Raw genomic sequence first — 14,415 nt, 5'->3', positions numbered from 1 at the left:
GGAAGTGTGTCTGCATTCCTTCAGTATCATTGGCACTTCCTCCTAATGGCATTGTGGGTCTGCTTACACCACATGAACTGCAGCAGTTTATGAAGTTCATCATCTTCTGAAGGGTAGCTAGGCATGGGCTATAAATGCAGGCCCAGCCAGTATTGCACATGTCCCTTGAGTAAATATTAAAAAGGAATAGCAGTTAAAAATGCTGATGGATTCCCGTGCTAGATATTAAACCGGCAGAGAGTCCCTCTGAAACTAATCTCCTTCCTCACCTCAATTGGAAGGCCTTGATATTTCAAAGTTTCTTGCATATTGTGTGATTTCTACTTAAAAGCTTCGTATTGGTATGCAATAGTTTACACATGCCGCAGTACCTCTAGGAGACAGATAATGCAATTTGTGTTGTCTAGGTGGCTGGCGGCATTTGACACTCTGTCTCTGTGTAAGATGGGTTGGCAGTCGGAGGGAGGAACTGTGGAGACAAGCAGCTATTTGTGAAAGTGCCACATATCTTTGAGATTAAAAGCACAAAACCAACTGCCTATGCACTTACAGGTGGTGCATATGGAGAGAAAATAATGATGTATTTTTAAAAATTTTTCAGGGTGTTGACGATGCTTTCTACACACTAGTCCGTGAAATTCGAAAACACAAAGAGAAAATGAGTAAAGGTGAAAAAAAGAAGAAAAACAAAACTAAGAAGAAGTGTTTAATTATGTGAATAGGTTTTAATGCTTAGCTGGATAAGTGATATCTGATTATTTTTTGTATTTTTTTGTACATTACAGTAAATTATTAGGCTTTCTTTTTATTGTCCTTTTATCAAATTCAGTTTAACAGAACTGACAGCTGTTGGGTCATGGCCTGATTTTTTTAAAAAATGCTTAATTTCTTTCCAATGCCAGTATTCCGAGTGTCTGTCATTGTTTTGTTAAATAGCATAACTGTCGGTCTGAAAACAAATCGGTTACTCCTCCAGGACTTTTGCGCATGTAACTATGCTTTTCTAAATAAATTTTGTCCTTATTTATCATGCTGAAAATATATAAATGAAAAAATATATATTTCCTCTTGAGTGCCAATAGCCTGCTAGGTTCCACCTGTCATGAATGGTTTACCTGGGATATATTTTAATATCTTTGTATGGTTGTAAAACTTAAAAGGTGCACATTTTATACATTGTGCTTTATTTGTCAATGATTTAATTTCTCTGAATTCTTTTAATTGTGCTGACTTGAGAATGTTCATTAATGTTCTACAGAATTGACAAGTGGCCAGTGTCAGACTTTGTAATGTTTATACTGTAGAAAGTTTGTCTGATATTTGTTGTAATGGCTTTAATGACAAAAAATGTACTTTTTAGTGATTAAAAAATAAAGTAATCCAACCTTGTTCTGACATTTTTAAAGATGAGCTCTGGCTGTGTGTACTTAGTTAGATCCATGGCATTATTGACCTACATCTGACGATAAAGGTGCTTGGTTCTTCATCTGACAGAACTGTCACTATTGTTATGAAGGATTGGTGATGCAGGATGTCATAACTCTGCAGCTGAAGACCGTACTGTGACTATTCTTATTTGTAAGTTCAAAGAAAAGTTTGGGAACAGAAATAAAGTCACTATTATACGGTGTCTTTCAAAATCTCAATGGATAAGCTTTACAGCACACCACATTTCGAAGCAGTTGCTGGTCACCAAATTTCCCACCTAAAGCACTGCAAACAGCAATGTAACAGATCAGATCAGTTGAGAGAAAATGTGCCTGCTCTCTTTTTGTGTGATTGCCTCATCTGAAAGATGTAACATGCTATTTGGAAAATATGCTCAAATTATAGCATTGGGTGTCATGTTTTGAGCAGGGAATGCAATTCTGGCCAAAATGCATGTTTTAACATTTGTATACTGTATAACCAGCAAATATGTGTGTAAATTTGTTATGCTAATCAGTATTTGTCTAGTTGTTTGTCAGTAAAAAGGTTCTTTCATACTTAATCTGCATTTTAGAAACCTTTTTTCCATTGTAGATTTATTTCTGTTCCAAATCAGTAGTTGTCCCATATCATAGTTTGAGTGTAGGTTTTTATTGTTTAGTGTGGTGAAAAAGAAACTTGTCAAAAATACCTAGCTAGATTACAGAACATTTGTTATTTGAACGCTCAGTCAAGTTTGGGGATTTGTGTTGTGTTATTTTCTTGTACTTGTGTCTTGGTTTTCAATTTGGCATTTTGCTGTGTTGCTCTGGTGAAGGCAGAATTATTATATAAATTTTTAAGGCCGAGGTAGATGGATTCCCCTAAAAAAAAAAAGAAAGATTATCAAGGATCAATGGGAATTTGAGGCATAAAAATCAGCCATAACCTTTATTGAATGGTATGGGTAATTGGTCGACTTCTCAATTTGTGTTTTGCACTCTTCATTCTCTAAGGCATGGCAGATAAATGAACCATTCCTAGCACTGGTTTTAAAGTAAGCAAACGGTATATTGGGTTATTTCAGTTACTAATATCCTGCAGATATTAATCCCTTGAGATTTGAGTGGCATTGCCATCATTGGATAACTCTCCATCAAAATCCTTTGGGGGGGGGGGGGGGGGTTGCCATGCACCTGAAAATGAACTGGGTCAGCGATATAGATTCAAGAGTCAGTTAGAGACTGGGAATTCTGAGGTTAATAACTGGCCTCTTGACTCTAAAGTCTGCCATCCTCTCTGGTACACAGGTCAGTACTTAGAAATCCTCTGAGTTGCCTGGCTGAGTGAATACACAAAAACATTTGAAGATCAACACCATCCAGGACAAAGCAGCTTTCTTGGCATCCTCTTCTCTCTCTCCTTCCCCCCCCCCCCCCCCCCACCACCACCACCTTAAACAGTCCTTCCCTCCCTCAAACACCATGACAGTCTGTACCATCTACAAGACACACAACCTCAATGCTCCTTCAACAACCATGACTTCTACCGTACACTAGCTTGACTTGAATCTACATTGCTGTTCTTGTGCAGTCATTGGATCAAGATCCTGGCACCCCTTTCGACCAGTATGGTTGGTTTATCTTCATGAGATGGATTGTAGTGAAATTTAGTCAAGGAAACAAGTGGCCTTTCCACTCATGTCCACATCATGGAAAATTATTTTTAAAAATCCTTTACTCTCTAAGGTTCTTGAAATGGTTTTCACCTCATCAATCTATTTCCATCTTTACTAAAACTCCATCTTTGAACTGCTTCAATCTGACTTTCACCCTCCTCACAGCCCTTGGGTGGTCTTTGCAAAATCCTGACCAATGTTCTGTAGCTAACTTTACTTCCTCTCATCCTCTTGGACATGACTGCGATATTTTGGCGTGGTTAATCATTTTATTCTCTGTTTTTTCTGGACTGGACCTGCATTGTTCCAAATTTTAAACACCACAACACCAATATATGATTCTTTTTTGGCATTGACACTTCCCAAGTTCTTGGTTATCCTCTTTTCCTGATCTATCTACTATTTTGGTAATGTCACCTGCAGATTTGATGTTATTCAACTGTATTTCTCCACCTATACACTATACCTTTCTGTGTCTGATGTTTCAAAGAGTATGTTTATGCAGTTCACATGCATGTCTTCTCCACTGCCTTCTTCCTTGTTCTCAGCCTGTGTGGGCACTTTCTCCCTCTGCCCTATTTAGAATGATGCGCATATCTGATACTCCCCAATTGTACCAAACTACTTAGTAACTCAGCAGTGCACACTTTTCTTTACATTGTCCTTGAGTCCAACTATTTCTCAAGTAAAATGTCACTCATGCGTGAGCATAATAATAAATAGGCAATTGATTTAGAGTTTTCACACAAAAATGGATAGTTACAGATTCCCAGAACATCAATAGCAATTTCACAATAATGTTAAAACGTCACTAAAGCAACAAGTGGGATTAAAATAGTATTAGATTATGTAATGTCCTGTTATGCTCCACACCATTAGAATTAAGCTGATATTGCAAACATTCTGGGTGTAGTAATGCCTACAACACTTCAATGTGTTAGTGCTGGACAGAAAAGTAGCAAATTGTATTCAACCTAGAAAAATATGAAGCAATGCATTTGGGGAAAATTGACAAGGCAAGGCTAGGGGGCTGACCACGGTTGGGGGGGGGGGGGGGGGGGGGGGGGGGGGGTGTGGTGATACCGCCAAGGTAAAGGAGGGAAGTGAAGATGTGACTGGCAAAGCAGCATTTGCATTTTGTCAATCCTCTACCACCATATGTGTTTTAGGAAGATTGTAAAATAATGGACAGTACAGCTACGATTTCTGCTCACTTCAATTTCCTTGGATGCATCTCATCCGGTCCTTGTGCCTCATCTGGTCCTTGTGCCTCATCCGGTCCTTGTGCCTCATCCGGTCCTTGTGCCTCATCCGGTCCTTGTGCCTCATCAACCTTAAGTGCAAACAACAAATCTAAAACCTCATCTTTGTTACCTTTATTTTCACAAATGTCTGGACTACCTTCTCTTCCACCATAATTTGCACAGCAATTTCATTGGTAAAGGCTGGAGGAAACACTGACACAGCCAGGCAGCAGTAGCTAGAGGATGCGTGACAGGAGACACCGCACCTCGAGAAGACAGCAGGAGGAAACACTAAGGCGGGCAGGCAGTCAGCAGCAGTTAGAGGAGCGCATGAGAGGAAACGCTGAGGCAATCAGCAGTGTCTAGAGGGGTATCTAAGAGGAGACACTGATGTAGGCAGTCAGCAGCACCCAGAGGAGAGGGCATGAGGAAACACTATGACTGTTGGTCATCAGTACCTAGAGGAGCAGCAGAGCGGAGAGGAGACACTGAGACAGGCAGACAGCAGCACCAGTGGGGAGGGCAGGAGGGAACACAGAGGCAGGCAGACAGCAGTACCTAGAGGAATGGGTGAGAGGAAACCATGAGATAGGTAGTCATAGAGATATATTGCATGGAAACAGACCCTTCAGTTCAACTCATCCATGCCAACCAGATATCCTCAGTAAATCTAGACAAATTTGCCAGCATCTTGCCCATATCCCTCTAACCCTTCCTATTCATACACCCATCCAGACACCTTTTAAATGTAATTGTACCAGCCTCCACCACTTCCCCTGGCAGCTCATTCCATACACGCACAATGCTCTGTATTAAAAGGTTGCCCCTTAGGTCCCTTTTAAATCTTTTCCCTCTCACCTTAAATGTAGGCCATCTAGTTTTGGACTCCCCTACCTGAGGAAAATACCTTGGCCATTCACCCTATCCATGATTTTATAAACCCATATAGTGTCAGCCTTATTCAGCCTCTCCCTATAGCTTAAACCCTGCAACCCTGGCGACATCCTTGTATAGTAAATCTTTTCTGACCCCTTTCAAATTTCAAGTTGTGAGCATTTAGAGCAGTAGACAAGAAGAGGAATCCAAGACAAATGGCCAAAATGAGGACCACATGACAGGTGGAGAAGTAGAGAAAAGGATACTGAGACAGGTAGAAAGCTGGATCTAGAGCAGTGGGTGAGACAATGGCACCCAAACGGGCAATCAGATACAGAACAAAACTCGATGTGCTGACTGGTGAGAAGTTTTACTTTTTATTCTTTAGTTTAAAGTAAATATTCGGAAAATAGGATTAAGTCTGGGGCATTCCAGATTATCAGATCAACCATGCTGTCATTCGATGAGACAGAACAGACTTGACAGGCTGAATGGCTTATTTTTGCTCAAGTTTTTAAATTCAATTAATAAATCTGAAAATGATAGCCTCATTAATGATAACCAGGAAAATGCTATTGATTGCTGTAAAAATCCATCTGGTTCACTAATGCCCTTTAGGGAAGGATATTTGCCATTTCTGTGACTCCAGATCCATAGTATGATCTGGTTGACTCTTAATTGTCCTCTGAGATGACCTAGGAAGCCATTCCAGAGTAATTGGGGCCACATCTTACGTAAGAATAAAAACAATGTGATGAAATCAGCAAAGATATGGTCAACAGAATTGGCAACCCTAGTTGCTATTGCCCCTGAAGCAATGGCCTTTAGGATCAGTGACAGATAACTGGTGTAGTGAGTGACCAATGATACCAGTGAGAATGACTAATGAGATGGATGACCATTGGGGTAAGTGATCAGTGGGGTGGGCAATGGAATGAATATGCATAGAAATGAGTGACTGGTATGACCAATACTCAACACACTGAGTGACTGATGAGATGGATGACCACTTAGATGATTGACCAGTAAGATGGGTGAATACTCTGAATGATCAGTAAAATTGTTGACCAATGGACAGAGTAATAGAAACATAGAAGATATAAGATCATTTGGCCCTTCAGGTCTGCTCAGCCATTCATCATAATCATGGCTGATTGTCCAACTCAATAGCCTAATCTGCTTTCTCCTCATAACCTTTGATCCCATTCACCCCAAGTGCTATATCTAGCCGCCTCTTGAATACATTCAATGTTTTGGCATCTTGAGTACTTCCTGTGGTAATGAATTACCACTCTGTGGGTGAAGAAGTGTCTCCTCATCTCCTTTCTAAATGGTCCACCTCGAATCCTCAGGATGGGACCGCTGGTTTTGGATACACCCACTATCAGGAACATCCTCCCTGTGTCTACACTGTCTAGTCCTGTTAGAATTTTATAAGTCTCTGAGACTCCCCCCCCCCCCCCCCCCCCCCACTTCTTTGTCCGAACTCCAGCAAAAACAATTCTAGTCAATCTCACCTCATACTTCAGTCCCACCGTCCCGGAATCAGCCTTTCACTGCACTCCCTTTAGAGCAAGAACATCCTCCCTCAGAAAAGGAGACCAAAGCTGCACACAATACTTTAGATATGGCCTCACCAGGGCCCTGTATGCCAGCAACAGCGCATCCATGCTCCTGTACTCAAAACCTCTCGCAGTGAAGGCCAACATACCATTTGTCTTTTATACTGCCAGCGACTGGTGCAGAAGGACACTCAGGTCCCATTGCACACCCTCTCTCCCAATTTACAGCCATTCAGGTGGTAATCTGCCTTCTTGTTTTTGCTTCCAAAATGAATAACCTCGCATTTATCCAAACAGAAATTACTGGTTAAACTCAGCAGGTCTGGCAAGCATCTGTGGACAGAAAGCAGAGTTCACATTTCAGGTCCAGTGATCCTTCTGGTGGTGGATGGAGGTACTTGCACTTCACTCAGTCTCATAATGTGGTCTCCCCTACATTGGGGAGACTGGGTGACCGCTTTGTAGAACACCTACGTTTTGTCAGCAAAAAAGACTTCGAGAGTTTCCAACTACCTGCCACTTCATCACACTAGGTAAAAACAATGACTGCAGATGCTGGAAACCAGATTCTGGATTAGTGGTGCTGGAAGAGCTCAGCAGTTCAGGCAGCATTCGAGGATTAGTACTTTGTTCCACACACTACCCTGTTCCCTGGCTAACATCTCTGTCTCAGGCTTGCCGCAGTCCTCCAGCTGACCCTTAACCCCCTCCTTTGTCAGTTTAGAGATAAATTTCTCCCCCCCCCCCCCTTACCCGTTCCAGTCAATTGGAGGTGTCCTTTCAAACGGACCGCATCGGTCACCAACCATCAGCCACGTCTCTGGTACGTGGTGATGTAATCAAACCGTCGACCAACGGGAATAACAGCAGCTCATTTTCTGCTTGGGAACTCTTTCTTGATTTCAAGAATATACTTTTATTTGTAAAAATAAAATTTGTATACAAATATATGAATATACATATTCGAGATATCTCAAAACTCGTATACAGATATAGTCACAAATGCAGTTTGGTTCTGTATTATATCAAGAAAACAAACAAATATTGGAGTTTGATTCTATCCAAATAAACCAAAAACATATCTTACACATACAAGACCTTCTGGACTCAATCTTGAATCCAACAATTTTAGGGCCTGAGCACCTTCTTCCATGTGCTTACCCCAAACCCCATGCACAAGGCCTTGTCTTCACACAGGCAGCTACCGCACACAATCCATCGTAAGTTGAAAATCACACAATACCAGGTTATAGTCCAACAAGTTTATTTGGAAGTACACGTTTTCGTAGCGCAGGTCCTTTGTCAGGTAGCTAGCAGGGCAGAATCATAGGACACAGAATTTATACTAAAAGATCAAAGTGTCATACAACTGATGCAATGTATTGAACAAACCAAGATTACTATTAAGGCTTTTAATCACTTGGGTTGCAGGTTTCGATTCATTAATATGTAAATCCCAGAACTTCTTTCAAGTCATTTCGAGATATCTTAAGTTTTTTAGAAACAAAAGGTGACATTTCAACTCAAACAATGCCTAAAAGGTGTGAGGTTAGTGTCCGTGTGTATTCCAAACCTTGAGTCAGTCTGGTTCTATACCCAAAGTAGGAATTTATAAAGTTTCACATAGTCTGACTGCTTATAGAGTGTGTGCTTTTTGAACAAAACGTAATGTATCTGCAAACACAAATCTGCAAATGCAAATTCACCCCATAGACTTATACGTGTGTGCGCGTGCATGTGAGGGAGAGTGTGTGTGTGTTTGAGAGTGAGTATGTGTATGCTTGACAGAATGTGTGCGCGAGTGTAACGGAGTACATGGATATGTCTGTGTGAGGCTGTGCGCGAGGGTGTGGGGCTGTGTCTGAAAGAGAGTGTGTGTATGAGAGAGGGTTTGTGTGAGTGCAATCGTGTGTAAGAGTGTGTGTGTGCAAAGTGTAGTGGGGTAACCTGTACTGTGACATGTCCCCAAGATCCCGGTTGAGGCTGTCCTCATGGGTACCCAACTTGGCTATCAACCACTGCTCGGCCACTCTGTGTTGTGGCGTATCCCGAAGTCTGCCTTGGAGGGTGGTCACCCAAAGATCTGAAGCTGAATGGTCCTTGAGCTCTGAAGTGTCCCCTGACTGGGAGGAAGGGCAGCACTGGCAAAGCTAGTGCTCCCAAATATGTAAACCTGTTGGACTATAATCTGGTTTTATGTGATTATTTTTAACTCTGTCTACTCCAACACCAGCACCTCCACATCATTGTAAGTTGCTAATGGGAACCATTATTGATGGTTATTGATTCTCTATTGACTCTCCCAGGCCGACCTTTAACCTCCCCCCCCCCACTCCTTCGTCAGTTTCGAGATAAATTTTCCGCCCTTACCCGTTCCAGCCAATCAGAGGTGTCCTTTCAAACGGGACCGCGTCGGTCACCAACCTCACGTCGCTCGTACGTGATGATGCAATCAAACCGTTGACCAATGGGAAGCTTGGACGGCGGTGACGCTGGAGGCGGCCTGAAAGGTGAAAGTGCGCCGGCGGCCGGCCGTGTGTCGCTGAGTCTGCGCAGTGGAATAGGGGCGCGTGCGAGCGAGCGAGGTTTGGGTTGAGGTAAGTGGGGCCTGGGCTCCGGGTGAGGCTTGTCCCCCCAACGCCCCGGCTGTTGAGGCCGGTATCCTCTCCGCTCATGCCGTAATTAGTACGGCACAGGGTTCTGGGGTGGGCTTGGGCTGTCCCGTGTTAGTGCAGTAGCTGTTTAATCCCAGGTCAGTCCATGTTGGACTGTAGTGTGATCTCTGTCAGGCTGAAGGCCTCTGGAAAGAAGCTGCTGCGAGCTGATCAACTTTAAAGTTGTTTCGCAAGTTCCAGTTGGTTGATCTTAAGGTACTTGCTCAGTTATAACATTGAGATGCTGGAGGTCCGAAGCGAAAACCAGCTACAGACTGCACTCCGCCGTCTGGCAGCAGCTATAGGAAGAGAAAGGAAAGTTATCGTTCGGAGCCTCGTGACTCTTGTTTGCAATGCAGTTTCAGCTCTTAATTTGGGAAAATATGTAAGTCTGTCTTGGAAAAGGATTTCCTGCACTGCTTTGTGTTGATCGACCCGTTAATCTGCTTGTTTATGGACAGTCTGTAATGGCTTAAAAAAGACTGGAGGCCCGTGTTCTCGAGAAAAGGGCAGGCAGACTGGGCCTTGCAAACTATACAGTGGCTGGATTAGTGGTGCTGGAAGAGCACAGCAGTTCAGGCAGCATCCAACGAGCAGCGAAATCGACGTTTCGGGCAAAAGCCCTTCACTGGAAATGGTTTATTTTTGGCTTATGATAGTGTACAGTTTTGTGAATGATGAAAAAAGTGTTGTGTACAGTGCACACTGGCCCAACTAGTTTGTGGTGGGTGCTTGTGCTGCTGGGTGTGTCAGCCTTTCAACATACTTTTTTTTCTCTTCATTTATTTGTACTTGTCTGCTTTGCTTCTGGAAACATCTAACATGTTTGACCTGTTGTCCAGTTGGCAACAAAATCTCTGTCCTTTATTTGACTTAAAGACTATAACTACAACAGTAATTTTAAGTGCAGTAAATAGCGGACATTCTTGTGACATCGATCCTCTCTGTCATTGGTAACTTTAGTTGCCTCTTGGTCACTTCTTAAAGTTTAAGAATAATACTGACCTAGTCTGGCACCATCCTTGTAATGTTAAAATGAAAGGGTTTCTGTTCTGGGTTGGTGAAGGAATAGAGGTGGTCAGGAAGTGGGCTGCTGGTTGGGAGAGGGGTTTGCCAGGGGTGGAGGAATGTCTGGGGTAGGGTGCTGGAAAGGGGTAGTAAATCAGACAGCATAACCATTAGTTGGCATAGGGATGTATGTAGTAGGTAAAGGAGATGTTCACTGTCAGTTGTCACACTCCTATCTAGCAGGTAGTGATTGGTCTAAGGTGTTGTCATTCGAATGCCAGATTGATAGACACTGTGTCTTTTTTAAAATGAAAAAAAATCAGTATCCTGTTACTCACTTATGTAGTAGGTATGCCAACAAGTAGTTTTTCTCCAACAGGATACTGCTGGCAAACCAAAAGGTTTCTTGCAAATGTCACAAATGAATAACATGATGGGAACTGGTGGGAAGTCATGTCCATAGGCCATGTGTCCCAATTATTGGCTGAGTGCATAAAGTTACATGTCCTGTTGATCATTTAGGCAGCATGCTGATTGTGCTTAATCATGTGCTGGTAAACATTGAATGGTAGATGTGTTTTTTTTTTTGCTATTGAAAATCACAAATAATCCAACCTGTACTTAGAATTGTATTGGAAAACAATTCATGTGCGTCAGTTGGTCATGCAGTATTTATGCGTGCTAGAAGATAGATATACAAGTACACAAGACCCTGTTTCTCATAAGTAAAAGGGACTTCTCATCTTTTATGTGAAAGAATTAGATCATGGAGACTACAGATTGATCAGGGTGTTGCCATAGAAATGCAATGGCAGTCAGTCTGTCTGCCTAGACTAAGATCCAAGGTTGACAGTTACCTGTTCTTGCTGTGTTTGCATGTCACTGATAGCCTAACTCATTTCAGCCATTTCTCATGCTGTCTAAATTGGTGTACCTTTCTTTTGATTCTTGCATCCTAGTCCTGATGAATGTATCCTAGTCCTGATGAATGTAAGACAAAAGGCTTTGATTTTTGTTTCCTTTTTAGCCATGTTGAAACTAACTACATATTAATTGAATCTCATGACAAATTTGACCTTTTTTGTTTCTAAAAGCTTGGAATGCCTTCCTGTAAATAGGATTAGTCTATTTGGGCGAAGATGGTGTATGGAATGAGCTGCTAGAGGAAGTGGTGGAAGCTGGCGCAATTATGGCATTTTAAAAGGCATCTGGATGGGTACCTGAATAGGAAGGGTTTGGAGGGATATGGGGCAGCTGCTGGTAAATGGGATTAGATTGATTTAGGATATTTGGTTGGTGTGGACAAGTTGGACCAAAGGACTTGTTTAACACTTCAGCAAACATTAGAATTAATTAGTTAATTGGAGAATTAATTAAAATGTATTTTATATTACAATACTAACAGTTGCCATAATCCTACCAGACCTTAGGACTGCACAATTAGAGATGACCAGTACTTTGGGCAAGGGGTGAGCTGGGGAGTTCTAATGCTAACCTCATCTGGTGCAAGAATTGAACCTGTGCTACTGGCATCACTCTGGATTGCTAACTAGCCATCCAGTCAACTGAGCAAAACCGAACCACTAAATTCCAATAAATGTGGCATGCAGGATACTTTTTACTGGAATTGGATATGGTATGCTTAGTAGCTGTACTTGTTCCGATAGCTCCTTTTTTTGAAATCGTATAGTCATGTGCTGTGAATGTCACTGATAAGGTCGGCGTTTGTTCATCTCTTTAAAAATTGCCCTGTAGTAGTAACTCACTGGATCATTTCTGAAAGGATGTTGTGGAACCAGAGATTTTTACAACTAGCCTTCAATTTCAGATTTTATCTGAATTTAAATTCCACTAGCTGCTGTGGCCTAGGCCCCTCCATTGTTAAAGCAGGGGCATTTCCATTGTGTCACCATCAATGTTTGCCATGCTGCAGTGTGAGGAATTTGGAAATCACAGAATGTTTCTATTTAAGAGCCTGTCTGAATCCAGATACTGGATTCAATCTGGTTTGTATGCTATAGCCTTGAAGTTTCCTAGAAGTTCAGTGGTGATGCTCCACTTTGCCATGGGTCCTCACTGGATGACTTCAGATACAGAGCATTTCTTAATGTGGGAGTGTCCTAAAATAAATTAGCAGTCCTGGGCATTTAACTCCATAGTCTCAGATTGTTGTCTAAAAAGTATAGGTTTTTAGATAAGATTTTGTTTATTAATAATGGTGAATGTCAGAATATGTAGATAAGTTTGCAGCCAGATTGTGATAATGTCCATTTTGTTTTAATGCAGATCCTGAGGATTGCATTGGAATCAGTTTACTGTTAGTTATTAAAATCACTTGAACTCCAACTTGACTGGATTGCCTTAGGCTTTTAACACTTTTCCTTAAAATAAGAAAGACACCATGGATCAGAGTTTGGATGGACTGCAAGAAAATGGATCTTGCGAGGAAACAAAATGTCACGACCCTGATCCCTTGAACAAAGGATTCTTATTTGAAATGGATTCTGATGCTTCAGAATTTGAAGTTCCTGAGACACCCAGGTACACTGGTCAGGTCTTAAAATTATTATTTTCAATAATTTTAATGTAATGCATATTTATATATTTTCATAATTTTTTTGTATATCTCTTACTTCCCTTTTTTTGTTTTAAGCCCTGTTTTTTCCAAGAAGAACAGTAAACCATATCGCGTGGAGACCGCAATCCAGGATAGAATTAATGAAGGGCGAAAACCTATATCTGTGAGTTGGCCTTTGACCTTCTACCAGCAAATTTGACTCTGCTTCCTACTGAAGTTAGGACAGGCAATTTGATTCTTTTCAACTAGTTACTTTCGTTGCAGTTTTATCCTAGTGTTTCACTGAAGAATATTAAGGTGCAGGAGCCCTTCAAACAGAAGAGAAGCAAGGGCAGAGAGTAAATTTTGATGTTGACCAGGGGTGAGCGAAATTTTCAACCTGCTTGGGTTGTCACAACAAGGTTCAAATGATCTTCTGCGAGGCTATAACTTCATTTATTGTAAATGATAGACAGCCAATCACTTGTTTTCTTGAGTTGTAGAACAAATCTATTGCAATACAAAGCATAAGTCTTGTATTGAAGTATGTGCAACAATTTGGGCAAACTTTTTTGGCAAAGGTGTGAAGTTTTAACATGAGACTGTTGTTGGTTAGTTGGCTTTTTGGATGCTATCAACTGGAATGAATGTTGCAGTTCATCTTTTAAGTTGTTTTCTGCTTTTCAATCCAGCTGGGCACTTCTACTCTCGAGACAAACCTTGACCTGTGGTTTTGGAGCAATAGTATCAAATAACCACTTGCCTTCCTAATTGCTTGCTGTTCCTCTGTTAATGTTTTGTACACAAGCAGCAGAAACTGTTCTGAACTTCAGTGCTCTCTCAATTAGAAGTTTTTTTTCTAATCTTGCTGAAACCTCTATTATACTCCCTCTACCACTTATCTGGTTCCCTGTCCCCTTGTGACATCTTGCACAATTTTCTTGCTGCTTACTTTCCTACTTAACTGTTCTAAGTTCAATTTATTAACCGAGATGGGGCCCAAGCTTCAATACTTCTAGTAGCTATTAGTTCAACCCTGCGGACCCTGAAAATGATCCATTTAGTTAACTTGCCAATATGTTGTGAATTTTCTGTATTAATCTAAGTTAAATTCCTTAAATCTAAATATACTATATTTTCCTTCTGTATCTGCTAATGAATACTTTGACAAACTTATTTCTTTAGATTGCATTGAATATGAAAATATTTATGACTAAGACTTATTTACTCAAGTTAATAGACCTTCATTCCCTTGGAGCAGCTTTTAATTCCTCTCTTTCCCTGGTACTCAATTTGAAATGTTCCATCTCTAACTTTTGTATTTTGAAGCTTCGAAATGCAAGGTAATTGCTCACTGCAGTTTTAAACTTCCTGGGCATTTACCCAGGAAGCCTCAGGGTTTCTGAGGGTCTTGACAAACAGTCGGAGA

At 41.3% G+C, this 14,415-nt stretch overlaps 2 protein-coding genes across 9 annotated transcripts in view; both read left to right on the top strand.

Annotated features, from left to right (window-relative positions):
• LOC140466746 (GTPase KRas) overlaps positions 1–1,389 on the top strand; it is a 62,635-nt gene extending 61,246 nt beyond the window's left edge. For all 4 annotated transcript variants that reach the window (XM_072562316.1, XM_072562314.1, XM_072562317.1 and 1 more), the window contains one exon: positions 602–1,389. In XM_072562316.1, coding sequence (XP_072418417.1) covers positions 602–718 — 117 coding nt within the window. In that variant the 3' untranslated portion in view covers positions 719–1,389. The remainder of the gene's footprint in view (positions 1–601) is intronic.
• A 7,894-nt stretch (positions 1,390–9,283) lies between these two features.
• LOC140466744 (uncharacterized) overlaps positions 9,284–14,415 on the top strand; it is a 49,878-nt gene continuing 44,746 nt past the window's right edge. For 3 of the 5 annotated variants that reach the window (XM_072562306.1, XM_072562305.1, XM_072562307.1), the window contains exons 1-3: positions 9,646–9,806; positions 12,822–12,970; positions 13,083–13,170. In XM_072562306.1, the coding sequence (XP_072418407.1) occupies positions 9,663–9,806; positions 12,822–12,970; positions 13,083–13,170 (381 nt within the window). In that variant the 5' untranslated portion in view covers positions 9,646–9,662. The other 2 variants (XM_072562308.1, XM_072562310.1) reach the window with 2 other exon arrangements.

This window comes from Chiloscyllium punctatum, chromosome 44, assembly GCF_047496795.1.
Source record: "Chiloscyllium punctatum isolate Juve2018m chromosome 44, sChiPun1.3, whole genome shotgun sequence".
Classification (NCBI taxonomy): Eukaryota; Metazoa; Chordata; class Chondrichthyes; order Orectolobiformes; family Hemiscylliidae; genus Chiloscyllium; species Chiloscyllium punctatum.
Note: the sequence above shows the minus strand (reverse complement) of the source record. Positions and strands in the feature narration are given on the sequence as shown.